The following is a 27,497-nucleotide window of genomic DNA, read 5'->3' on the forward strand; positions in this document are numbered from 1 at the left end:
CCTCCCACACTAAGGGAGTGTAATTTATATTTATTATAATAATATAAACAAAAACTAATCAAAACTCACTAACATTTATTACGTATTCATTTTTAACCACTAAAAGAAACTAAATGACTAAACAATAAACGTGTCATTTATCATTACCAAGTGGTATGTTATTTTTGTCTATAATGCACGCCATTGACGATCAATTATTCTCACGTTTCTGCAGCACCCACGACTATAACTGATCGTGCATTGGTCGCTGCCGTTAGCGCTGCAGATACGTGAGAATGGTCAAGGACCAATGGTCAAAAGACCGTCAATGGTTGACTTAATAAGATAATATACAGCATCCGGAGAGTCCTTGCTGGCATGCTGTGTATAAAACAAATTGTCAATAAAAAATATGTTTAATTAAAGTTTAAAGATTATTTTATTTGATTAAATTTATTCTGCCATTCTCAGCGAAAAACTAACAACGTCAGTTAGATCCGATGGAAAATGCTAGCACGTTTTTTGCCGCTACGTTTTCCAGACATTTTATTGGTCTTTGTAGTAACTAAAATTTCTGATTTTAGCTGAGTAAATAAAAAATATAGTTGTGAGTATGAAAGCATAGTAAATAATAAAGAATACAAAAAAGTCTGAGCTTATTCGAATCACACTTTTCTCTATTGCAATTACAAACTTTTTGAGTATCTTCAAACTCACTTTACTTTCGTCGGCTTTTTGAGAATATCAAAATAAATCAATCATTATTAGATGTTTCTGTTTTTTAATGCGTTATTTATTTTTAAATTAACGATTCAAAACTAATTTACTGATTCTTCATTAAAATAATTATAATAACAATATGTTTTGATTATCGAATTGCTATTAAAACAATAACCTAGCTTATAATTAAAAAAATATATACAATTTTCAATATATAATTGTCACCTCCTAGGTATTTAAATTATTATCAAATTCCATTAAATATTAATAAAAATTCATAATCAGCGTATAATTTTCCATAATAATTATGAATAACATTAGTTTTAACCTATAAAAATATTTTTTTCATTAATTAGACAAAAAAGCAGAAAAATCTATTTAATTTACTAAATAATCTGTAATTATAATTTATAACAAATATATATTTTTTGAATGACCTGTGTGCATGTAAACAATTTTACAGAAAAATAATAATAAATGGATTTGAAATTTATGTTTTTGAGATCAATTGGTCAATGTGTTAAAAATAAAATTCTAAGCGGCTGTTGTCTTCACGAAATCAATTTGCAACATTTGTCATAAATTTAAGGTTAATATTAGATTTTTTTTAATTTTTTCAAGTGTTTCAATATTCAAAATCAATATTATGGTATGTTTTCTTGGTATAGATAAAGATTTATATTATTTATCTAAGATTTTAACCAGAAATTCTTATATTGCGCCAGTTTATTGTTAATTGTAATAATTTCAAAAGATCAACTGTTGAGTAAGAAACTCAGTAATTTCTTAAAAAACCGGCAGTAAAATCTTTACAAAACAATCAAATCTAACGTTTCAAAACGCCTAGATTGGCTTATGTACCTATATGTCTATCCAGCATCCGGTATTAGAGACAAAATAAATCATATATAATGTTCACAGTGTCACATTGCAAATAAGTTGCCTACATATATTGCGGCAAAACACATTTTTGTGTTCAACTTCATACCCGCACAGTCCTTCCCCCGTCGCCCGCATATCATGGGAGTGTCACTAACGAACTTGCTAAGCTACTTGACTAGTGATTTTCAACAAAGCGGTGCAGGCAGATTGAGTCTTAAGTCAAAAATATAAAATTGAAGATGCGGAACCGATTTTGACGAGACTTTGGAACATCGATTCCCAAAGTGGTCTAGGTGGACCCCCAGGGATCTACGGAAGACTCGGCGGGGGTCTACGTTGACGTAGAATAAAAATGGGGGTTCACGATTCGAAAGCGGGAATTTGGATTTAATTTGTATCATTAAATACCGCGTGGTCATATGGCTGGGAGCCGGTAAATGTTAATTTATTATAACACAATGATATTACAATAATATAATGGAATGAATGAAATAATAAAAAGGAATGGAATATTGAAATATGAACTATTTTGTTAAAAGTCACGACAAGATGGAGCATAAAAACAAATAGTTTTTAAATTCATTTCATTCAAGATCGGTCAAAAGACCCCCGTCCGTCTTTCTAATATTAACAAATCAATGCTCACTATTTTTTTAATTCGTGGTGGCTGTTGATTCAGTTGCAACAAAAATTCACTTTTATTGTCGAGTTTTGAATAGAAATTTAGCAGGGGGTCCGCCAGAACCAGTTACATTTGAAAGTGATCTATGAAAAAAAAATTGTGGACCTCTGCCTCTCCTCCTCTCCTCTCCTCTCCTCTTTAGATAGAGGAGGTTATTAGATAACGTAGAGACTATTCCAAGTTACCAGAGGATTTTGAGTTACTTTGGCCACACAGCCCGTCGCCTTCCCGATAACCTGGGTAAGCTAATGGTGGGCAACGTGGAGGGGAAACGACCACGCGGCCGATCACCTACCCGCTTGACCAGGTTAAGTCACTCACTCCTCCCTGTAACAACAGCCATTAGAAAAGCTGAGGACCGGACTGTGTGGAGGAGAATTGTAAACAATGCATCGAAGGGACTACTGCGATGAAGAAGAAGACAATGCACGGTTCCCACAAGATTTATATACAAAAAAATCACGCAAACAAATTCGCGAGCGTTCACTAGTCTACAATATAAATCTTTATCTTTAAGTAACTGATATTTAATATCAGTTATACTGATCAGAAATGGTCTAGAACGGGTTTTTTTAATTCGACAGTGTTACTTCCGGAAGGCTTCTCTTTGCTTCCTTCTAGCGATGTCCGCGCTCGCTTCTTGTATCGCTTCCCACAGCTTCGCTTCGGAGAGAATTTGCCGGGAGAGGTCCTCGATCGCGTTGTCACTTTCCATCAGGGGTGCGAACCCGTCTTCGTCGACGTACTGGGAAATGTCAAAAGGAAACGATAATTGAATAGAATACCAAGGCGCTACTTTGCTTATTATCTTAACTTTTGATATCTATCTATCATCACTATCTATCCATATTCGGCTCACTAATGAGCTCGAGTCTCCTGAGTTGGCATATTCTCATATTCGGGGTTACGCCACCACGCTGGCCCAATGCGGATTGGCAGACTTCACACACGCAGAGAATTAAGAGAATTCTCAGGTATGCAGGTTTCCTTGCGTTTTTTCTTTCACCGTTTGAGACACGTGATATTTAATTAGTTAAAATGCACACAACTGAAAAGTCGGAGGTGCGTGCCCCGGACCGTATTTGAACCCACACCCTCCGGAATCGGAAGCAGGGGTCCACTGAGCGGTCACAGCTCAATCTATCTTAAATCAATCTCAAATCTATACTTATAATAAAACTGTAACAGGTCAAATTCTGTAAATTTTGAAATTTTTAAATTTTTTTTGGAGGGGATTGTATTTGTATAGTATGTATTGATACTGAAGCCAAAATATATATTTTAATTTTTTACCTGTCTGTCTGTCTTTTAATCGACCCGGCATCACGCTGAAACTACTGAATGAATTCAAATGAAACTCGGCACGATTTGAGACCATAATTTATACGAAGAAGGTTATGGGACACTTTTTGTCGTGAAAATGCAATCAGAAGGACGTAAAATAGGGGTTGAAAGTTTACTTCGATTTCCTCACGGACAAAGTTACAAGCGTCCGCTAGTAGAGATTATAAGTAAACAACCCACCTGTCTCTGCCGCACCAGCTCTGGAATTGGCCTGGTGGGTGAAGATCGCTTCCTGCCACATCCTGGAATGTATGATTTTTATTTATTTATTTGGTGACAACAAGTGACTGTTACAATCTTCACATAATTGCAATCTAAAAAAAATCAACCAACTTTGAACACATAAAATGTGCCGACTAAACTAAAAAGCGATAAATAATATCATATTATGTTCCTGCTGCTTTGCTGTTGATTACCTGCTGAGCAATTTGAGGGCGGTGCTAACCCAATGATGTATTAATTCAAGCCATGTAGTGATGACATAAAGATTTAGGTTTTTCAGACAGTGTTCTTTTATAAACAGCTTAAATTAACACGACACCGCCTTTTGAAGTTGGTTAATATTTTTTTAATTTTTAGTGTAGTCTTATTAGATATTAGATCTAGGCAAGAAATATTTTGCCAGTCTAAATGTATGCTTATATACAATTTATGTTATTGAGGCTTGAACCACTTCAATTCATTGACTACTTGTAATGGTAGTGGTCGTTAGTAATCAGAAGCTGGAAGGATGCAAGGAGTTTTGACCATAAATGAGCACTTTGTCGCACCTGTGAACGCGTTGCAAAATGGTCTTTTCTTCGGTGTCCCGATGATGTCATCGTTCATCCGTTGGTCATAGCCTCGTAACTGAAAACAGAAAAGAAAAGTTCTTTATAAGGGCATAGTAAAACGGTCAATATGTAACTGACAGTCATGTTTTTTAACCTACTTCAAAAAAAGGAGAAGGTTCTCAATTTTTGATTGAAATTTTTGGTTTTTATTTTGTTCTAAAGAATGAATATTATCAGTCTCATATGATTTTCACGAAAATCGGTCCAGTAATTTAGTTAAAATAAAAATAACTCAAATAAGTGAACGAAATTGCTCATACCGTGGCGTTTGCGGTCATTATGTTAAAAGGACACACTAAAAACCGAAAATCAAAATCTTATTAAACTACGATATTCAATAGAAAGGACGTATGTACAATTTTTTCTTTTTATTTTATAACCACCGTACCAAAGACACATTGCCTGTGGTGGCCATACCTTTGTCATTTTAAAGGTCAAATGACCGTTGATCGTTGAATTATAAGTTTTTTTTTAATTGGCTCATGGTTGTAATATTTTTATTTTATAAAATAAAAATTGGTTGCCTGTAAAGTCGGTATTCGGGCGAAAGTTTTACGTGACAACGACTTTGAGTGGTAAAATAATTTTAATGTGAATATTCATTCGTATAGTAGGAAGAAGGATGAAATAATAGTAACAATTTAAAACATTTATTTATACAAAGAATTATATTTAAAACATTAATTTATACAAAGAATCTCGCACTGAATTTCATATTAACAAAATTTTATTCACTCGCTCTCATTGTGAGCGCATAACGTGAGCGGAGCGTAACGCAGTTTCTTGAAGTGTCACCCGGCAAACCAATTTATAAGACGTTGTCACGTCAAAAACCAACAATCAAACTTATCAATAAAAAAAATGTAACGATAAAGAAATGTCCTTAAAATCAACCTTGTCGGTCGGTCTGGAAGCATACCTATATGACGCAACGAAGTCGGATGAATAATTAATTAATGAATGAACGAATGAATAATTAATTAATTATTAGTTTAGTTACGGAATCAAAAGGTCTAGATTATACTGATTTGAAATTATCTATCTTTTCTTTCCATCAAGAAAGATTGCGGTCAAGATGAAGCTATTTACTACTAGCAGATCCACACATTTTCACTTGCGTAGTTCCCAAAATAGCCTATATTATTCCTTGATAACATTATTCTTTTAAATAGGTCAAGTAGTTTTTGAGTTAAATCGTAACAATCAAATCTCACCTCTTAGTTTAGATTAATAAAAGGTTTAATGTTCCCCGCACCAGAGGGCACCTACCAAGACCAACTTCACTTGCTAAAGCTAATTAAATAATTAAAGAGACACGTATTATCACACTTAATGGTTTAATTGAACTGAATTACAGGTAAAACATAACATTAAGGAATAAGGTTCTCGACAAAACAAAGCGATCTAACTTCTATCGCGCTATTTAGAGCGCCATCTAGTTTTAATTGCGTCAAAGTTTATCTCAAACTAATATGATCTTCCAAACAACAAACTGAAGCGAGTTTTAATTATAGATGACGCCATCTAGTTTCGATTTACTTTACGAACTTTATCCTCTGCAAACTTTTATAATTATGCATTTTAATACTGATTTAAACATTTAAAGACTTTAACTAACCGAAGCCGAGTAGCAGAAGTCCATGGTGAGGAGGGCGAGCAGGAGTAGCAACGAGACGCGGCAAGCGGCCGACATGGCGGGAACTTTGACAGCTGGACAAAATGGCGGACCTGAAATATAAGAAAAAAATTCAGCTTTCCTTCTGACCACAAGGCATACCTCTCTTCGCTTCGAAATTTCACCTTGCCTCACTTCTTCCCTAACCTTACGCTACCCTGAACTTACCCCATCCATACCCTACCCTGCAATACGCCTCTCTACCTCTACCCTACCCTGTGTTTTCTTAATTGGTCCAGGACTGGCTGGTGGGAGGCTTCGGCCGTGGCTAATTACCACCCTACCACCCTAAACGTACCGCCAAGCGATTTTACGATCCGGTACGATGTCGTGTAGAAACAGAATGGGGTGTTCATTTTCATCCTACGCCTAACAAGTCCGCTTCCATCATAGATTGTATCACTAACCATCAGGTGAGATTGTAGTCAAGGGCTAACTTGTAAAGAATAAAAAAAATAGGCTAACAAACGGAATTCCTTGACCATCACAGCCACTCGATCAACAACTCGTAATAAAACCTTTTTTCCAAAAAAAAATCAACCGACTTTACTATCATTAAAATAAACTAAAAAGCGAAAAATAACATCGAATATGCTGCCTTCTGATCACTTTGAAGGCGGTGCCATGTTAATTGAAGCTGTTTCTGAAAGAACCACGAGAAAAACCATCTGAAAATCCTAAAAAATATGATTTAAACGACTTGAGTTAATGCATTACTGTGTTGGCACCGCCTGCAAAGTGATCAGAAGTACGTTCAGATCAGATACGGTGTTATTTTTCGCTTTTTAGTTTATTTTTGTGATTTGGAAGTCGGTTGAATTTGTGCGTTCAATGGAGTAGCTAAATTCAGATTACTTTTTGCGGCGATTCTGTAGGCACGTAACATATCTTTATACTAATAGCATTAACAACTGAGTCTTAGGGCCATAAATCATTTCTCTATATCTATCTCGCTTGCACTTATGGGTCTTATGGAGCCGTCTAGTGAAGGGTGTAACAATGAAAGACATATTATCGATAAGTAAAGTTTATTATCGTATCTTGTTCACAAAATTAAAAAAATTAACAATATTTGATTTAATATAATACATATTTCATATTATATAATTATTAACTAAATAAAATTAATCTTCATCTGAGTCTTCATCATCAGAATCTTCGTCTTCTGCCAAATTTATTATATATTAGTATCCATAGTGCGCAACGAGTAACACATGAATGTATTTATTTAATTGCAGTAAACACATTTATAGCAAAAAAAATACGCAATGCAATTACATTAGAAACCGACCAATCAGAATCGTCCAAATCATTATTGACTCATCATTAGCACGTGCGCAGGTAGCCGTTTATCGATAATTAGGGTGCGCAGGTAGGCGCGCTGCACATTCCTATCTTTTTTGACTTTTATGACCGGACGACTCAGATGATAATGCGCATACTATAGTATAAAATATCGTTTATCGTAACCCAATAAAACAACTAAAGATCGCGCCAACAACAACAAGGGTCCAGAACTCGAGGTCTAATTGTAAAAACTACCAGAATCAACAAGTACCCTCGACAGCCTCCAGTCGCTCGCAAAACAATATTTGTCTTCTCAATTGAGACCGCCTTCTAATTGATAACTAGATGTTCGATAAAAGTTACTTGTGAAGCATTTTCAAGGTTTCCAAAAGTAGGCTTTCACGGTCTTGCTTATAGAAAAGTCGAATTGTCAATGATTACGTAAATGACAAAATTGCTTGGAAATGAAATGTATTACATGACAGGCTACTTATATACCTATTGTTAAATGGTGATAAACTAAAAAAGGATAAACTTGGCTGAGTTTGTTGTGGGCTCTTCTCGGACCAAGGCGCGTTTGGAACCCTCGTAACTTTAATTTAAGTTTCGAATAATTATTATCACCATTATCTTAAGTTTAATATTATTACCTGACGTTTCGAAAGAGCTTGTAAACTAAGTCTTTTTGAAATAAATGAATTTTGACTTTGACTTTGACTTTGACTTAGAGCGATAGATATTGTAGGTACCTATTAATACTATAAGGAAGAGTGAAATTTAATGCATCATCTTAAGGACGAATAATTTTTTTATGGAGGAATGCACGAAGCTAATCCTACTAAATAAACGCGAAAGCTTGTATGGATGTTTGGATGTTTGTTACTCTTTAACGCCGCAACTACCGATCTGAATTAGCTGAAATTTGGTATTGAGACATATTATAGCATGGATTAACACATAGGCTACTTTTTAAAATATTTTAAAATAGCAAACGCACGCGACTTCGTCCGCCCTTAGACCTCTTTAATTCAGCCCTTACAGTAGTATCGCTGTAAAAATGAAGTAACTTCTCCCGTTTTCCCAACATTTCCCTTCACTGCTCTGCTCTGATCGTAGCGTGATGAAAAGTATACTATAACCTGCCCAGGAGTATGAAGAATAATTGTTCCAAGTTTCGTTAAAATCCATCGAGTACTTTTTATTACTATAACGAACGTACAGAAAGACAGACAGGCAAAAATTTTACTGATTGCATTTTGGCATCAGTATCGATCACTAATCACCGCCCTTAAGTAAATTTATTTATACCTAGACTCAAACCTTCTCATAACCTGTAACCAATCAACTAAACCGCTAATCCATCGCGACATCAAGCCCACACACAATAATAAAACAGACGCGCCTATCCCAAAATGATATTGTCATATAACGTCGCTTCTTTATGAGTATATTGCTGTTAGGACTCCGTATTACCTATATTGTAACGTAGGCGGGGTTCACGCCTCTAATACATATGCGTATGCAGTCAAATTGACGAAAATATTTTGTTGACTACAGCCAAAGATTTTGTACTTATTAGATAAGTCACTAGCACTTCGATACTGAGGCGAACAAAAGTGCCTAATTATCTTAATTTCATTTAATTTAGCACTCGTAAACAATGAAAATTATTTAAACAAATACGTCATCAATCCATATTCACCTCACTGCTGAGCTCGAGTCTGCTCTCACAATGAGAGGGGTTAGGCCAATAGTCCACCACGCTGGCAGATTTCACGCAAAGAATTAAGAAAATTCTCTGTTATGCAGGTTTCCTCACAATGTTTTCCTTCACCGTTTGAGACACGTGATATTTAATTTCGTAAAATGCACACAACTGAAAAGTTGGAGGTGCATGCCCCGGACCGGATTCGAAGCCACACCCTCCAGAATCGAAGGCAGATGTCATATCACTGGGCTATCACGGCTCGGATAACGAATAATGTAACTATCCGGCCGCAATTCAACTTAGCAACATATATGTCCAATATGGATATTTGTATCATTTATATTACAACCAATTAAATAACACATGAGGGTATACATTTCTTGTGCTGGATCTTGTACTACAAGAAAGCCATTAATTAATCTTATAAAATGTATTCTCCCACCAGCTTTTTCATAAATAAACACCCCCTTACCGTCCATCCTTATGTTTCGACGCTACGACAAACATACAAATAAACACGGTAAAGAACCTCCTCTAATGTCGCTTATTATCAGCTAAATAGTAAAGTACCTAAATAGTAAATGCTCAGACTAATTAGATAAAGACCTGCCTCGCAAGACATTATTTTTCTGTCAAAGTATATGATCAACGATCTTATGCGATTATAAACACTGTCTCTATAGAATCGATGTTTCATAGTTTACAAAAAATACCTTTTTGTGTAATTAAATGGTGTAAAAAACTAACAAAAACTGCTAGTTTAGTATAAGATATGTATAAAATCTAAGCTCGTTTTTCTTAGAAAATGGCAGAAAATTTGGGTGCGATACTAGTCCTTATGTATTTAGTCTGAGAGGGAATGCAAGAGATTATGTGACGTCACAAGATGGCTACCTACACCTCTCGTACTCAACACGAGTGTGAGACTTCGATTGGCTCTTAACACCGATTTTCAACTTTAATCGGAGCCATTTTCGAAATATTATGAACAGCATTTTAACTAGATGAAAGCGTTTCTATGTGGAAATCTTACAGAATTCAAATCCATCTAATCTATCTTTATCTATCTTTACATGCAGGGCATTCCGTACTTAATTAATCAAACGCAAGTGGGGGATGCATCACCTAATTATGTAAAAATTTGATTCGTTTTGAAAAACCCGTAAACCAAGTTATGACCAAGTTGCATTTTTTGTCAGAAATATTAAATGTTTCTATCTTGAATCAGTTTTTTCAATTCTGCTTTTATTTATTTATTTATTTACGTAAACTTACAATATACATATAGAGACATACACAAATAATATATAACTAGCTCGCATTGACTTATACGTACATCTATGACAAGTGCACACAACATTCACTAAAAACTAAAAAACATGTAAACAGTCAAATACCACACAAGGAACAAAACAGATATAACTTAACTTAATTATTATGGGGAAGAACTCACCGACAGATGATCGGTGAGTTTTTTTTTAAAGACACTATAAGAATTGGAAAATATGTCGATGCCAGGTATAGAACGTGATAGTTCATTATATTTTGCGCATATACGAGCAACGGGGGCTTGGTTTCCGAGATGTGTTCTAGCGAAAGGGATATGAAATGTTTTACGCTTCTTGCAATGACGGGGATATCTAATCGGAACCGAAAGACAGACCCGGTCAAGTAGGTTGCTGCACTTCACCTCATAATGTACTATGTTATGTAAAAAACATTGGTCGCGTATTTCTCGCCTACTGCGAAGAGACATCATTTTAAACTTGGCAAGTCGTTGAAACTGCTTTAATTAATGATTAAACTTATCTCGGTTGTTCAATATTATTTAAACGGATACATATACCACGATAAAACGACGAGATTTTTAATGTCGATATTTGAGTCCCGTCGTGACCACGATCCATGCAACTGGGTCGACATTAAAAATATCGTCGTTTTATCGTGGTATATGTACCACGTATGTATGTTTAATTAAAATCATTAATTAAAGTAGCATTGAAAAAACTGATTCAAGATATAAACATTTAACAGAAACAAAAAAATGTAACTTAGTTATAACTTGGTTTACCTACAGATGGAGCGTACGGAACACGAAGTGTCGTACCCGTCACGAATATGAAATTCAAAAACGAATACGTTCTCTTGTCAGTATAGTACGATACGAACGAAAATCAGTAATTTTTTAAAATATTATTCAAGAAAAATGTTTATAGATAGTTTAAAAACTGTTCTCAAAAACTAAAGAAATAAGATGGAGTATTTTTTTATTTGATAATATTGATTAATATATTAATTTACGTAATTGTTGTTAGTGTTAAATTTTGAAATTTGTTTAAGCGGATGTCAAGGAGACGTGTGACTTTTGTTTTTTTTATGGGTTGCACCGGCTTCAGCACGCAGTTTGTAAAAACTCTCTCTGGTTACTCTGTGGGCATTGGTAACAAAAAAATCTGGCTTCTATAAAATATGAGACAATAGGCACGCTGATAAAAAATCGCAGGCCATGCTAAACGCCATTTATATATTAAAAAATAAACAGGTAAATAAACAGGTTTTGTTAATTCCTTTATTTGTTTTTAACCGACTTCCAAAAATTAGGAGGTTCTACGTTCGGCTATATGTATGTTTTTTTTATGTATGTCCAGCGATAATTCCGTCATTTATGGACCGATTTTGAAAATTCCTTTTATGTTTTGAAGGGTTTGATTCCAGGGTGGTCCTATTTTTTTCATGTCAGGATCTGATGACCCTGGAGAAATCGAGGGAAAGTTTCGAAAATTGTAAAGACAACTAGTGCGTTTGTTAGTGTTTCCATAAGGTATTTTAAACCACTACAATTTTATGAAGGTCTGGAGTTGGTCTGATGATGGAGCCGAAACACAGACGATGGAACTCGTCAACGATTTACAGCAGTTACCTTTTGTTTAAGTTTGAATAATTTGTATTGATGAGAACTTTCCACCTAGATGGGTTGTGACTGTATTATGGGTCTGGTGATGAAGACGAGGGACAGTTAAGAGAACTGCTTAACGGTTCGCAGTAGCTACCTTGTGTTTGGACTTGATAAATTTGTATTGATGAGAACTTTACACCTAGATGGGTTGTGGCTGTATTAGGGGTCTGGTGATGAAGACGAAGGACAGTTAAGGGAACTCCTCGACGGTTTGCAGTAGCTACCTTGTGTTTGGACTTGATAAATTTGTATTGATGAGAACTTTCCACCTGGATAGGTTGTGACTGTATTAAGGGTCTGGTGATGAAGATGATGGAGAGTTAAGGGAACTCCTCCACGGTTGACAGTAGCTACTTCTTATTAGTTAAGATACCTTTTACGTTTTTCTGGATATTCATATTACGTGTGAATAAAGGGAGAGTGAAATTTGTATATGAGTTAAGGTAGTATTTTTAAAATTGGGATTGTAAGACTTAGGTGTTATTCATAATAAATTAACGTTTTAGCTTATTGCTTATTAATTTTTGCTCACATTTAGTAGGTATGCTAACACTAAAAATGAAAAAATAAAAATTTTAATAAAAAAATTCAACCGACTTCCAACTCTAAAATTGACCTAAACTAAAAAGCAAAAAATAACATCTTACCTATGTGCTACCTTCTGATCAGTTTGAAGGCGGTGCCAATCTAGTGTCATGTTTTAATTAAAGCCATTTCTGAAAAAAACACAGAAATTAAACGGCTTGAATGAAAACATCACTGGCTTGGCACCGCCTTCAAACTGATTAGAAGGTAGCACATAGGTAAGATGTTATTTTTTGCTATTTAGTTTAGGTCAATTTTAGAGTTGGAAGTCGGTTAAATTTTTTTTATTAAAATTTTTATTCATGGTCGTTTTATTTTACCCTTTGTTGCCGCGGTCAAAGGTCCGCTTTTAGTCTAACATCCGACATTACAAATATAAACCCTCATCTTTTATTTATTTGGGATAAGAATTCAATGATAGAAAGAATAGATGAAAATATTGCACAAAATACCTATTGAAACTACATAACTGATGAGGATATATGTATAATATGATATGCACTATGATATAAGTGCGGTAAGTTGAAAATTACAGCCGATTGATATTGATAAATGATATTGCAGCTCGAGCCACAGGCGAGAGCGGTAGTAAGGAAGCAGAGGCTGTAACTATCAAAGCGCACGTATGTCATACGACGTTTTATAACACATTTGCGAGGAAACACTCTTTGAACACACTTTCTGAAAATGCTTTCTGTAAATTTTTACACAGATAGCAAAGTGCGAGCACCAGCGTTTTTTTTAGGCAAATGCACCAAAAACAACCCGTATTACTAATCAAGAAAATTAATGTTTTTGTGTTACTGTTGTAAATGGTTGTCATTTATTGTCAAAATTATAAAAATTAAAGTATTAAATGTTTATTTATTATATTTTATTTCACAAAGTGAATTTTATTCATAAAATGTTGAGCACTTTTCTGACATAATAACTTTTTGCTAAGCTTTAAAAAAGTACCGTTAGTTTTTAGACCGATGATAAAGGTTTTATATTACATTACAGCACATGTGCATTTTTCTTTACATTACGACACATGTGGTTAATGAGATACATTACAATATTGAAATTGTTGAAATAACAGATACTTTACGAACAAATCTGTCATAAATAACATTACTTAACTGTTTATATCTGGCAACCCTACAGTAGCAGTGTGAAAGCAGGCAACCTTTATTTTTCAATTCTTTATGGGTATATTCTATTAACTATTGTATTTTCATTGACTAATGACGGTAAGAGATTAAATACATTTAATAAAATAATCATCTAATACTATCGAGCCGACAACGAGCAACTTATTGTGCAATGTGTCAATGTGAATATTTTTTATCATTTAATTAATTTTAATAAGCCTCACGCAGAATCAGAAATGAGGAGATCCGCAGAAGAACCAAAATCACCGACATAGCTCAACGAGTTGCGAAGCTGAAGTGGCAATGGGCGGGGCACATAGTTCCAACAGCCGATGGACGTTGGCGTCCCAAGGTGCTGGAATGGCGGCCCTGCACTACAAAGAGCAGTGTTGTTCGACCCCCCACCAGATGGACTGACGACATCAAACGAGTCGCAGACATTCGCTGGATGCAGGCGGCTCAGTATCGTGATGTTTGAAAGTGCCTACAAAAGGCCTATGTCCTGCAGTGGACTCCATCGGCTGATATGATGATGATAATGATGAATAAGCCTCAATAGCTCAACGGTAAGAGCGGTTGGACTCATCACTGAGGGGTGGTGGTTCGATCCCCTCACCGTTGGTCTATTGTCGTACCCACTCCTAGCACAGTCTTTGTCGACTAGTTGGAGGGGGATGGGAATATTGGTTATATTTAAAAAAATTATAAATTAAAAAAAATATCCCAATTAAATAACAGATGAGGATATATATTTGTAATGCCGGACCTTAGACCATAAGCGGACCCTTGACCGCGGCAACAAATGGCAAAATTATAAAACGTCACATCACAGGGCACTGGAAAACTGTTGTTTGAAACTGTCTGTACCCTAATCATGTGTCAAAAGTAAAAACTACTTTGTTTACTTAACTCACTGAATTTTACTTTATTAAAACATCTGAGGAAAGAGCTCTTAAAAGTGACTGCCTGGTGATTCAGCAGTTAGTCTTAATAAGATTTACTTTTTGACGGCCTCCGTGGCGCAGTGGTATGCGCGGTGGACTTCTGGGTTCGATCCCCGGCTGTGCCGATTGTGGTTTTCTTAATTGGTCCAGAGCTGGCTGGTGAGAGGCTTCGGCTGTGGCTAGTTACCACCATACCGGCAAAGACTAACTAAGTGATTGCGTGTTCCGCAATTTTTTTTCTTATCTATGCTAAACTAATTTATAAAGCTGAAGAGTTTGTTTGTTTGTTTGTTTGTTTGTTTGAACGCGCTAATCTCAGGAACTACTTAGGTACTGGTTTGAAAAATTCATTCAGTGTTAGATAGCACATTTAACGAAGAAGACTATAGGCTATATATTATCCCCGTACTCCTACGGGAACGAAAAACACGCTGGTGAAACCGCGCGGCATCTGCTAGTGTAATATAAAAGCTTAGTTTTCAGTATTTAATGACCAAATAAAAATATTCTTCTTTCTTTCTTTCAAATATGGTATTTTTTAATATGAATTTCTTAATACGTCGCGGACGTCTGTTAGTAAACAATAAAGTTTTTTTCACAATACGGTTAATAGTTCAGTTTACATAATAATTGATATACTAATGACTTTACCTACAACTTCTTAATAACGATACTTGCATATTCATGACGTCACTAATCATTTAATAATCGTCCACTACGGACCATGGTTACTTGTTTAGAATTTAAATTCAACGCCTGGCTACGTATAGAAGAGATCATTTATATAGTTTAGAACCATCACTCCATTAGGAGATGGCGGGGTTAGAGAAATTATTCATACCTACTTATATTTGACGTACTCAGATGGTATATAAAATGGTTAATGATTTTTAACACGCTTATATTAGCTTCAAGAAAATCAAATGTTTTTCCATCTTTTGGGATCTTAAATTGACCCACTTCCCGGTCTCCGATTAGGATGAAATTTTGCACACGCTCTGAGTTCTGATGACAATATATGGCTAGATATGAAACGTTATTACAAATCTAATATGGCGGCCTCCCCAAGCTTTTAACTATGTATGTAAGAAAATCTTGGAATCTTAATTTGGCCCACTTCCCGGTCTTCGATTAGGATGAAATTTTGCACACGCTCTGAGTTCTGATGACAATATATGACTAGCTAAGAAACGTCATTACAAATCCAATATGGCAGCCTCCCCAAGATGGCCTTTCCAAGATGGCGGACTGACTAATTGAACTTTTAAACTATTTAACACGTTTTTTAGTTTTTTAAACTATTTAAAGTTAATCTAAGGTTAACTTAAAGGGTCACTGCGAACTTAGGGTCTGGTGGATTGGTTTCTTATAATATACCGGAGAAAATATCAAAAATTTCGTTTTAGACATGTATATGACCTCTGCCTTCGATTAGGTTCGAGTCCGGTCCGGGACATGCATCTCCAACTTTTCAGTTGTGTGCATTTTAAGAGATTAAATATCACGTGTCTCAAACGGTGAAGGAAAAACCTCGTGAGGAAACTTGCATACCACAGATTTTCTCAATTCTCTACGTATGTGAAGTCTGCCAATCTGCATTGGGGCAGTGTGGTAGACTATTAGCCTAACCATTCTCATTCTGTAAGAAGACTCGTGCCCAACAGTGAGCTGAATATGAGTCCACTTTACAAAAATATAACTCAAAACATGAACGATTTATATCAAAAACACTTCAACCTACTTTTAATCCTATAAAGATAGAATTTTACAAAATCTTGAATGACATAATTTTTTTGATTTTCCTAATAGTACAAATACTATTGTGTAGGTACAACTGTAACTTGCAACATTCCGTACAATTTTTCTACCCCTGTTTCACCCTCTTTTAATTTAATTTCGCGACAAAAAGTATCCTATAACCTTATATGTATTATGGTTTCAAATCATGCTAAGTTTCATTTGAATTCTTTCGGTAGTTTCAGCGTGATGCTCGGTCAACAAAAATATGGATAGACAGACAAAAAACCGAAAATTGACAGTGTCAAGGTAAGAAAGTAGATATCTATGCAAGCACTTGATCCACTAACGGTAAGTTAAAAATTAAAAAAAATTCCTCCTTTTTAGTTCAGTTAAGAATGCACACAGCAAGCTTAACGCTTATTCACCACAAACTTGGATCTTGATGTGTTTTTAAAAAACAATACTTAGGAAAAGTTAAAATTAAAAATGGTATTATATTAAATATCTTTGCGAGTTCTTACTGTCTGCATTCTTGGGTTCGCTTTTCATGGACGGGAAAACTTGAATGAAAATGTTTTAATTTTTCTCTAACTTATCAATACTAGCAGATGCCGCAGGTTCCCGTTCCTGTAGGAATATGGGGATATAATATAGCCTATAGCACTCGGGGATAGTGTAGCTTTTTAACAATGAAAGAATTTTTGTAATCGGTTCAGTAGTTTTAGAGCCTATTCAATGCAAACAAACAAACAAACTTATCTCATTATATTCCTCATTATAAATCCATATTCGGCTCACTGCTGAGCTCGAGTCTCCTCTCAGAATGAGAGGGGTAAGGCCAATAGTCCACCACGCTGGCCCAATGCGGATTGGTAGACTTTACACACGCAGATTTAAGATTTTTCTTCTTATATTAATAATTCTCTGGTATGCAGGTTTCCTCACGATATTTTCTTTCACCGATTGAGACACGTGATATTTAATTTCTTAAAATGCACACAACTGAAAAGTTAGAGGTGCATGCCCCGGACTGAATTCGAACCCACACTCTCCGGAATTGGAGACAGAGGTCATATCCACTGGGGTCCACTGGTCATTGCTTTTTGGTACCAAAGTAGTGCTGTGTTAATTAAAGCCGTTTCTGAAAGAACTGTCTGAAAGTCCTAAATCTATACTAATATAATAAAGCTGAAGAGTTTGTTTGTTTGTTTGTTTGTTTGATTGAACGCGCTAATCTCTGGAACTACTGGTCCGATTTGAAAAATTCTTTCAGTGTTAGATAGCCCATTTATCGAGGAAGGCTATAGGCTATATATTATACCTGTATTCTTACGGGAACGGGAACCACGCGGGTGAAACCGCACGGCGTCAGCTAGTCTTTATTATATAAACGGCTTGAATTATTACAGCACTAACTTGGCACCGCCTTCAAACTGATCAAAATCCGTTAAATGGTTTGTAAGATCCAACCCAACGTATATCGGATTCCACATCATGTTTTACTATGTTATGTTAATGATAATGAAGATCATAGCATAAGAAACTAGCAATGTAATGAAAGTACTCAAGATATGATACGTCATTAATATCCAAGTGGGTAAAGCTTAGCTTTCTCTCTCAGACAACCCTTGGGGGAAACGGCTTTATGTGATAGCTAGCATAAATATATATTACTAAACATATTTTTGATCATGATAGCCCAGTGGATATGACCTCTGCCTTCGATTCGGAGGCGTAGGTTCGAATCCGGTACATAGCATGCTCCTCTAACTTCTATTAAATGGAAGGGAATTACGCGGTTGAAACTTATAAGTCTATCTGTCAAAATAAATGAGCAAGTTTTGTATAATTGACGAAGTGGTCAAAGAATTTCAGGCGCTAAATATTTACGTACAATATAAATAATATAATTATTATTTATATTCAACCAACACCTTAAGAAGCTTTCGCTTAACTGTTGGATCAAGAGTCGGATACAAAAGGCAGTGATTCTTGAGACGGCGCGTATTGTGAGGAGGTTCCTCACTCTGGAGCCCTGACCACCGGTTGCTTGGGCACTCAAATGTCCCGCAGCGGGAGGGTGAATTTTTTTTATAAATTTTTAATAATGTTTTGTATTTTATACTTATATTGTTAAAAATTTTAAAAAAAGGAGTAATAAATAAATGAGAGCCAATAATAATAATAATATTTATTTATTTTAATATTTATCATTCTTTTAGGTATTTCGTGAATTTTTTTTTTCTAAAATTATTGTTTTACTCGTAATTTGGAAATTAATGCAAATTCTATAACATTTATTTTGTTTTATGTAAAGTCTATAAGTTATTTTGTGTTAAATAAAATTTTGAAAAATCTCAAAATTATACGTTTGTACTTTGACACCTAATGTATCAAATCATTTGGTATTTTTTAATAAACTAAAATTACTACAAACAAAATATGAAGTTTTAAAATATGTAAAAATATGACCCCGGGAAATACACAAAATATCAAGTTTATGAAAAAATTAATATCATCATCATGATTATCAACCTATATTCGGCTCACTGCTGAGCTCGAGTCTCCTCTCAGAATGAGAGGGGTTAGGCCAATAGTCCACCACGCTGGCCCAATGTGCATTGGCAGACTTCACACACGCAGAGAACAAAGAAAATTCTCAGGTATGCAGGTTTCCTCACGAAGTTTTCCTTCACCGTTTGAGACACGTGATATTTAATTTCTTAAAATGCACACAACTGGAAAAGTTGGAGGTGCATGCCCAAATCGGGGGCAGAGGTCACATCCACTGGGCTATCACGGCTCAATTTATATGGTATTTACAAAGACATTAGATCACAAGTGAATCTTCTTCGAAATTAAATTATAGAATTTAAATAGATGGTGGGTTTCAGCTCTATATCCTTCTTTTTAATAAATATTTATTTTAAGAAATATTATAATATTAAAGTTTTTTTCTCTCTAATGCATATTCTTTTTTATAAATATTTTTACAGTGAAAAGAAATCTTTACACAGCAAATGCTTTGAAAATGAATGATGAGCGATGTTAAGTAGTATAATCACTTACCACCAGCGGGACTGAAGCACACAATGCACTGGCGGCGGCCGAGAGCCGCTTATATATAGGGGTTGTAGCGAACTGAGGGCTGGCTTGGGGCATGCGTAGAGAGGGATGATCATTAAAACTTTTTTTTTAATTCTTTACAAGTTAGCCCTTGACTACAATCTCACCTGATGGTAAGTGATGATGTAATTTAAGATGAAAACGGGCTGTTTGGTAGGGTGGTAACTAGCCACGGCCGAAGCCTCCCACCAGCCAATTTCTCGTAACAGTGTTTATTTTTTTAAGTAACTCAAGCTTTTTTGTTATAATAATAATACCATGACGTCAATTTTGTGACGTCACAATGTTACTTGATGTACTAAACGTCAAAATAATCGTTTAGATACTATCATTTTTGTCAAACGCTCTGTTTGTAAAAGATTTGTTATAGTGACGTCATGAAACAGTTGAAATATAGACAATCATGCCCAACAGGCTCGTATTGACAAAAAAATATTTAACCGAAATACGAACCCCTGTTAAAATATCCAAGTGACAGCGAACCCCTTACTAACTAACCCACAATCACTACCAACCACCCCAAAGAAAACAAATATTTGACTGAAGAAAATAAGGTTTTTATTAGAATAAAAGTTAACACATAACGTACCAAAACAAATGTCTTTGTAATATTAATGTTATGCTTGTTTCTTGTTGCAAATGGATTCAATGTTAGGAGTAATTTTGGACAATTTTAACCATAATTCTCACCTGGCATCAGATATCAAGCCACCATTACGTAAATCTTGTCGCAAACCCCCTACCGTCAAATGGCGAACCCCTAGGGGTTCGCGTACCCCACTTTGAGAAACATAGATCTAGTAGAACGATAATGAACAATTCAAGACCATTTTAAAAAAAGTGCCGTGATAGTCTAGTGGATACGACCTCTGCCTCCGATTCCGGAGGGTGTGGGTTCGAATCCGGTCCAGGGCATGCACCTTAAACTTTTCAGTTGTGTGCATTTTAATAAATTAAATATCACGTGTCTCAAACGGTGAAGGAAAACATCGTGAGGAAACCTGCATACCAGAGAATTTTCTTAAATCTCTGCGTGTGTGAAGTCTGAAAATCTGCATTGGGCCAGCGTGTTAGACTATTGGCCTAACCTCATTCTGAGAGGAGACTCGAGCTCAGCAGTGAGCCGAATATGGGTTGAAATGATGTTGATAAAAAAGTGTATTAGCCTATTCCATTTTCCCAATTGAATGGAGTATGGAATATTCGACTTTTGACTTTAGACTTATGACCGTCTCCACAGGTCCCCTGTTCCCCGCGCCCCGCTGCGCCGCGTAGGGCAGGCCGTAGGCCGCGGCGCTCGTTGCTTGCATCACCATCAAAGTGCCCAATATTGCCTCCAACGCCATTGATTAAACCATAGGCTTTATGTGTACGACCTTTTTAGCAGTACTTGCTTATAAACTGCTTGAGTGGTTTAGTGGTTGGCTAGTTTCTGATCACGAGGCTATGGGTTCGAGCCCCGATTTTGTTAACACTCAGAAATTCTCAATAGCAATCCGCCATTATTTTATTTCTCATTTATTTATTTTATTCTTTACAAGTTAGCCCTTGACTACAATCTCACCTGATGGTAAGTGATGCAGTCTAAGATGGAAGCGGGCTTACTTGTTAGGAGGAGGATGAAATCCACACCCCTTTCGGGTTCTACACGACGTCGTAGCGGAACGCTAAATCGCTTGGCGGTACGTCTTTGTCGGTAGGGCGGTAACTAGCCACGGCCAAAGCCTCCCACCAGCCAGACCTGGACCAATTAAGAAAACCTCAATCGGTCCAGCCGGGGATCTCGTATATAATGGGTCTTTTTAGCCCCTTGTATAACAATCTACTATAATGGAATATGTCCGGAGCGAAGTCTTACAGCGAGTTACCTTCATCTAAATTGCATTCTTCGCCACTGGTAACTAGCCACGGCCGAAGCCTTCCACCAGGCCGTCAAAACTGGATCGATCAGACAAAGTCGCGTGCGATCAAAGATCACACTCAAGTTATTCCTAAATCAACAGAAATATAAGACAACAAGGTAATACGAGCAGGAAGTCCTACAAAGTTAACTTTGTAAACTCTCAAAATTTTTGGAAAAAAGGTGTGTAATTACATATAATAAATGAGTGGGATGGATTTGTTTTTATCCATGAACTAGAGAAATTCGCTGACTTCGCGCGGGTTATAAGTTCCGTTGTTTTTACTCAATGACAAGTGGTCATTGAATAAACACATTGTCAAATCGTGCCAACTTTGATTTGAATTCATTAAGTAGTTTAGGGGTGATACGTTTTTTAAAAAAGCTCGTTTTTAACTTTCCTCTGTTTTTTTCTATAGATAAGCTATTAATGTGCTTAAAAATTAGTTATTTTCTTAATGAAACAAGCAATATAACTAAATACAAAATATTTTTTTCAGTCATTCCATATACTCGATACCAAAGGAGGTAGTTTATAACAAATGAATGGACCAACAAACCTGCTTAAGAAATTCATCAATATCAACCCATCGGCACACTGCTGAGCTCAAGTTTCCTCTCAGAATGAGAGGGGTTAGGCCAATAGTCCACCACGCTGGCAATGCAGATTGGCAGACTTCACACACGCAGAGAATTAATAAAATTTTCTTCAGAAATTACAGAATCGTAATTATTATTTTTTTATTCTTTACAAGTTAGCCCTTGACTACAATAACACTTGATGGTAAGTGATGATGCAATCTAAGATGGAAGCAGGCTAACTTGTTAGGAGTATGATGAAAACCCACACCTGGTTGTTTCTACATCATCGTACCGGAACGCTAAATCGTTTGGCGATACATCTTTGCTGGTAGGGTGGTAACTGGAGCTGGGAATCGAATCCACGAACTCTCTGTTGAGAACCACAGCCCAATACAAAGATTTCTTTACAGTTGGAGGTGTTATACCCCCGTGCTCCGGAGAGCATGAGATAAGGTTCACAACTCATTATATCGTCTCGAACACGTATCGGTTTCGTATCACCTCGCCGGCTGCGATTCCCAGAGCTGGTGGATATTTTTGGGTAAGTTTTCGAGTCAAGTTAAAAACCTAGCCTAGCTGCCTTAAAATAGAACTAGAGACTTAGCTTAGGAGTTTTTTTGCAAATACTCCAAATGTGTTCCTACCTTCTCAGAAATGCGTATCAGCTCTTGGACCATACGAAGTAATGTAAGAGTAAGCGCGATGTCGGTGAGCGGTAAGCATGGTGGCAACGAGGCACCATAAGGTTGTCTCGAGGCGCGGCGTTTACTTTACATATCCTACTCGTATTAGTGAGCTTTGAAGTAAGGAGTAGGTATATATTGGACGCCTCGAGGCGATATGCAGCCGGTCCGTGTCCAAGGCGTTATAATGAATTTTGACCTTTAGTTCAATGTCAATATATGCCGATAACTAAAAATGTGGAGATAAGAACAGGGAATTTAATCTCTTCGCTATTTTGATTTCGCTATTTTCGCCACAGAACGCGGCAAATCAAACGAATTTACAATCTTGTGTGACAGATGTCAATTGTCACTGGTAGGTACACGCGAAAACTGTCAGCCATGACAGACACTGAGCATAGATTACAAACTATTGCATAGACTCAATACAATTTACTTTTTTTAGTGTCAACTAGCGAACGCTAGCGATATCCTAGTGAAATTGAAATACTTTGCGCACAAAAACGCAGCACTGTCATTCGTTCATCGAATTTTACTGCCCATGTTTTTTTCATACCGGGGGCACAGATTAATCAATAATATACAGATGTAGCATACGGAACACGACGGTGTCGATATTCAAAAACGAATACGTTCTCTTGTCAGTACTGTAAGAGGCGTCCATAACTTAGAGATATTGAATTAAAGTCCAACTTCTCATGTAGGTATACATTTTAATTTCATCTTCACCATAGGTACAGTAAATCTCGACATTGACAATATCACGAAATCTCGTAAACATTAACTGTCGTACATTTTCATTTACACTCAATGATTAGTAATTTAGTAATTAAATCGATAATCTAATTTCGTCGTCCACCATTTTGTAACTCCCGCCCGCGTCACCATTTTTCCTTCTTTTTTTTGTATGCCAAAAGGCAAAGGCATTACACCGTACAGCCATAGAATACTTTATTTATTTAAATTAAATACTCGGCCATACTGCCGGACGTGTTAATATTGTTCTTATAAATTCCATTTTGTATAACAATGTAATATTCCATATACATTTAACTAGAAAAACCACATTTTAGACAATATTTACGAAACCTTACAGTACGATACTAAACGTCGCATCAATTTTCAATATTATTCAAGAAAAATGGCGTCACACGTTTTTAAATATTTTAAAAACTGTTCACATAAACTAATGAAATAAGATAGAGTATTTTTTATTGTTTATTATTGATTGTTATATTAATTTACGTAATTGTTGTTAGTGTTAAATTTTGAAATACAAATGATGAAAAAAGTTTGTATATGCGGATGTCAAGGAGACGTGTGAGTTTTGTTTTTTTTTTATGGGTTATATTGACTTCAGCACGCAGTTTGTAAAGACTCTCTCTGGTTACTCTGTGACCGGGGGCTTATGAAGTAAACTCCAAAAAGTTAAAAGAAATAGAAAGTTTAAAGAAATAGGTATACTAACAGTAGCCTGTCAATATGTATATAACAGTATAGTATATGTAAGACAAAATATTAATTTGTACAAACGAAAAGGAGATTTAAGCCCACGTCTTACTAGACACGGGCATAAGTTAGTTATTTCTGTATATCCAAAGAGTAAAAAAATCTTTTGTAGGTTTGGGTGTACTCTTCTATAATAAGATCTCCAAGACTGTGATGGACCTGCCAATGCATAGCTTTAAGCAATGTGTTAAAAAACATTTACTTAGTCGAGGGTACTACAACATTGATGAGTTCCTTAATGATAAAGATGCTTGGAGGCCGTTGGATCAGCTTCCACCTTCACACAGGAAGTAAAACTATAAGAAATGTAAATTATTAGTAATTGTTATCAATTGTAAATTGTAATACTGTATGACTTTTTCAAAAGAGCAACTGTTGAGTTTCTTGCCGGTATCTTCTCAGCAGAACCTGCCTTCCGAACCGGTGGTAGAATCTTTACAAATAGTCAACTGACGTGTCAAAAGTGCTTGTAAACTGAGCCTAATTGAAATAAATGATTTTTGATTTGATTTGATTTAACCCTCAATTTGAGTGCAATTCAGAAGATAAACAACACAAATTTTCAATATACACGAAATCATGCGATAAATTGTCGATCAAAGTGAACTATGACTTATGACGAGTAAAGATTTATTGATTTCACGATAAGTTATAGCTAAGATTTATAACCAGGGTAAGATACGTACAGATTAAACAAAACTAGCGGACGCCCGCGACTTCGTCCGCCCTTAGACCTCTTTAATCCAACCCTATCGCAAAATCCGTTCTTAGTAGATACTTACTATCTATAACCTACCTCCCTGCCAAATTTCAGCTTTATACATCAAGCGGGTTTCAAGATTTCGTGATGAACCTTTCGCATTTATATTTATGATGGAAAATTCTTTCTCCAATATACAATTTTTTTTTATTCTTTACAAGTTAGCCCTTGACTATAATCTCACCTGAAGGTAAGTGATGATGCAGTATAAGATGGAAGCGGGCTAACTTGTTAGGAGGAGGATGAAAATCCACACTCTTTTCGGTTTCTACACGACATCGTACCGGAACGCTAAATCGCTTGGCGGTACTTCTTTGTCGGTAGGGTGATAACTAGCCACGGCTGAAGGCTCCCACCAGCCAGACCTGGACTAATACGCCCGCGACTTTGTTCTCGTGAAAATCAATATAAATTTTCAACCCCTATTTCACCCCCTTCTATTTATATTCACGCATGTGTATAATAATAATTTGAATACATAATATATAAATATACAAATCATTAAAGATTTCTATTGAATATTAACTTCAACCCTTTTTTAACCATTTAGGAGTATCTTACAATATCTAACAACTTTGAAAAAATCTTGAAATTAGTATTTCTTGGGCAGTACAAATACCAATTATTACAAAACTAACTTGAAAAATGAAGGACTTTCCATTGAACTATAAACCCCTGTATCACCCCCTAATGATTTCATTTTCGCGACCAAAAAATATCCTATATATATAACCTTCTGCGTATTATGGTCTGGAATCGAGCCAAGTTTCATTTATATTCATTCAGTAGTTTCAGCGTGATGCCCGGTCAACAAAATAAAAAAAAATATATTTTTGGGTATCGATTAATGTATACTGCCTCCAACTTAGGACAGACAGACAGACATACAGACAAAAAATAATAATTAAAATTTTCAAAGTATATTCAATGCACAGAATTTGACCTGTTACAGTTTTATTATAAGTGCCTACTTAAATTAAAATCCCAATCTGACTGGGAATCGAATCCAGGACCTCACTGTGGAGGATCAGATGTACTAGAGTCAACACAAATCGTTTACTTTGCAAGAATAGAGAATTCACATAAAAATCACATGAAAAAGCCATGGAGTGCACTTTCCTAACTTCTAAACAAACAAGGCAGTTAAAGTAACTGTTAACATTTTAACTCTTATCTTAACTACTGAAGCTGGAGTTTGATGACCTGCAAGTAGTTGCTTTGAAAAGGAAATGGGAAGGTTTTTTTTTATTCCTTACTAGCGGACGCCCGCTACTTCGTCCGCCCTTAGACATCTTTAATCCAGCTCTTACATTAGTATCGCTGTAAAAATGGAGTAACTTCTCCCGTTTTCCCAACATTTCCCTCCACTGCTCTGCTCCTATTGATCGTAGCGTGATGAAAAGTATACTATAACCTGCCCAGGACTATGAGGAATAAAAGTACCAAGTTTTGCTAAAATCCGTCGAATAGTTTTTGTTTCTATAACTAACATAAAGACAGACAGAAAAACAAAAATTTTACTGATTGCATTTTGGCATCAATATCGATCACTAATCACCCCCTGATAGTTACTTTGGAAATATATTTCATGTACAGAATTGACCTCTCTACAGATTTATTATAAGTTTACACAAGTAAGCCCTTAACTACAATCTCACTTGATGGTAAGTGATGATGCAGTCTAAGATGGAAGCGGGCTAACTTGTTAGGAGGAGGATGAAAATCCACACTCCTTTAGGTTTCTACATGACATAGTAACGGAAAACTTAATCGCTTAGCTGTACGTCTTTGTCTATAGGGTGGTAACTAGCCACGACCGAAGCCTCCCACCGGCCAGACCTGGACCTATTGGATTGGATGGATATTCTAAATGTTTAATATTGTTTTACACTTATAACATGTTAGCACTAAAAAAAAATTTAATAAATTAAAACAAATTAATAGTAGAAACATTTTTGGATATTGAAGTCGGTTTTATTTTTTTAATAATTTTTTTTATAGTCATGTTATATTTTGTGGGTGTTTTAGGCTATATTATTTTAGGCTATATTATATTTCCGTATTCCCAGGAGAACTACGTGGGTGAAACCGTCGGTTAGTTGATAATATTTAATTGAAGTTTTCTTTAACTAAAACTCAAGCTTGATTGTGGTTTGAAAGCATTTAGTTTTTCAAAAAATCCATTTCGCAGCCGTCTATGTCAGTGACCGCAAAATTTTTCTTCACATTTTCCATTATAAAGAGAAAATCGGTCAAGCGCGAGCGAAGTTTTTTCATAACTTTTGCTGTTTATATGTGAATCAGGCAATCGAGTGATTAACTGATTTATATCTTCCACTCAAAGTTCCACCTAAATCGGTTGAGCCATTCCAGATATTAGCTCGAATAAACATACAAACAAACAAAACATTCAAAAAATTCGTGCTTTAGTATCTTGTAAATAAATATAAGTACCAGTAGTTAAGAAAA

At 35.7% G+C, this 27,497-nt stretch overlaps 1 protein-coding gene across 1 annotated transcript; it reads right to left on the bottom strand.

Annotated features, from left to right (window-relative positions):
- Positions 1–92: 92 nt before the first annotated feature.
- LOC112045718 (cardioactive peptide) lies at positions 93–19,549 on the bottom strand. Its single transcript, XM_024082007.2, has 5 exons — positions 19,538–19,549; positions 6,059–6,168; positions 4,378–4,456; positions 3,788–3,849; positions 93–3,008 (listed from the first exon to the last, which is right to left on the bottom strand). The coding sequence occupies exons 2-5, from the start codon at positions 6,131–6,133 to the stop codon at positions 2,850–2,852; spliced, it is 375 nt and encodes a 124-aa protein (XP_023937775.2). The 5' UTR covers positions 6,134–6,168; positions 19,538–19,549; the 3' UTR covers positions 93–2,849.
- Positions 19,550–27,497: the final 7,948 nt, after the last annotated feature.

The sequence above is a fragment of the Bicyclus anynana genome, chromosome 26 (assembly GCF_947172395.1).
Source record: "Bicyclus anynana chromosome 26, ilBicAnyn1.1, whole genome shotgun sequence".
NCBI classification, from domain to species: Eukaryota; Metazoa; Arthropoda; class Insecta; order Lepidoptera; family Nymphalidae; genus Bicyclus; species Bicyclus anynana.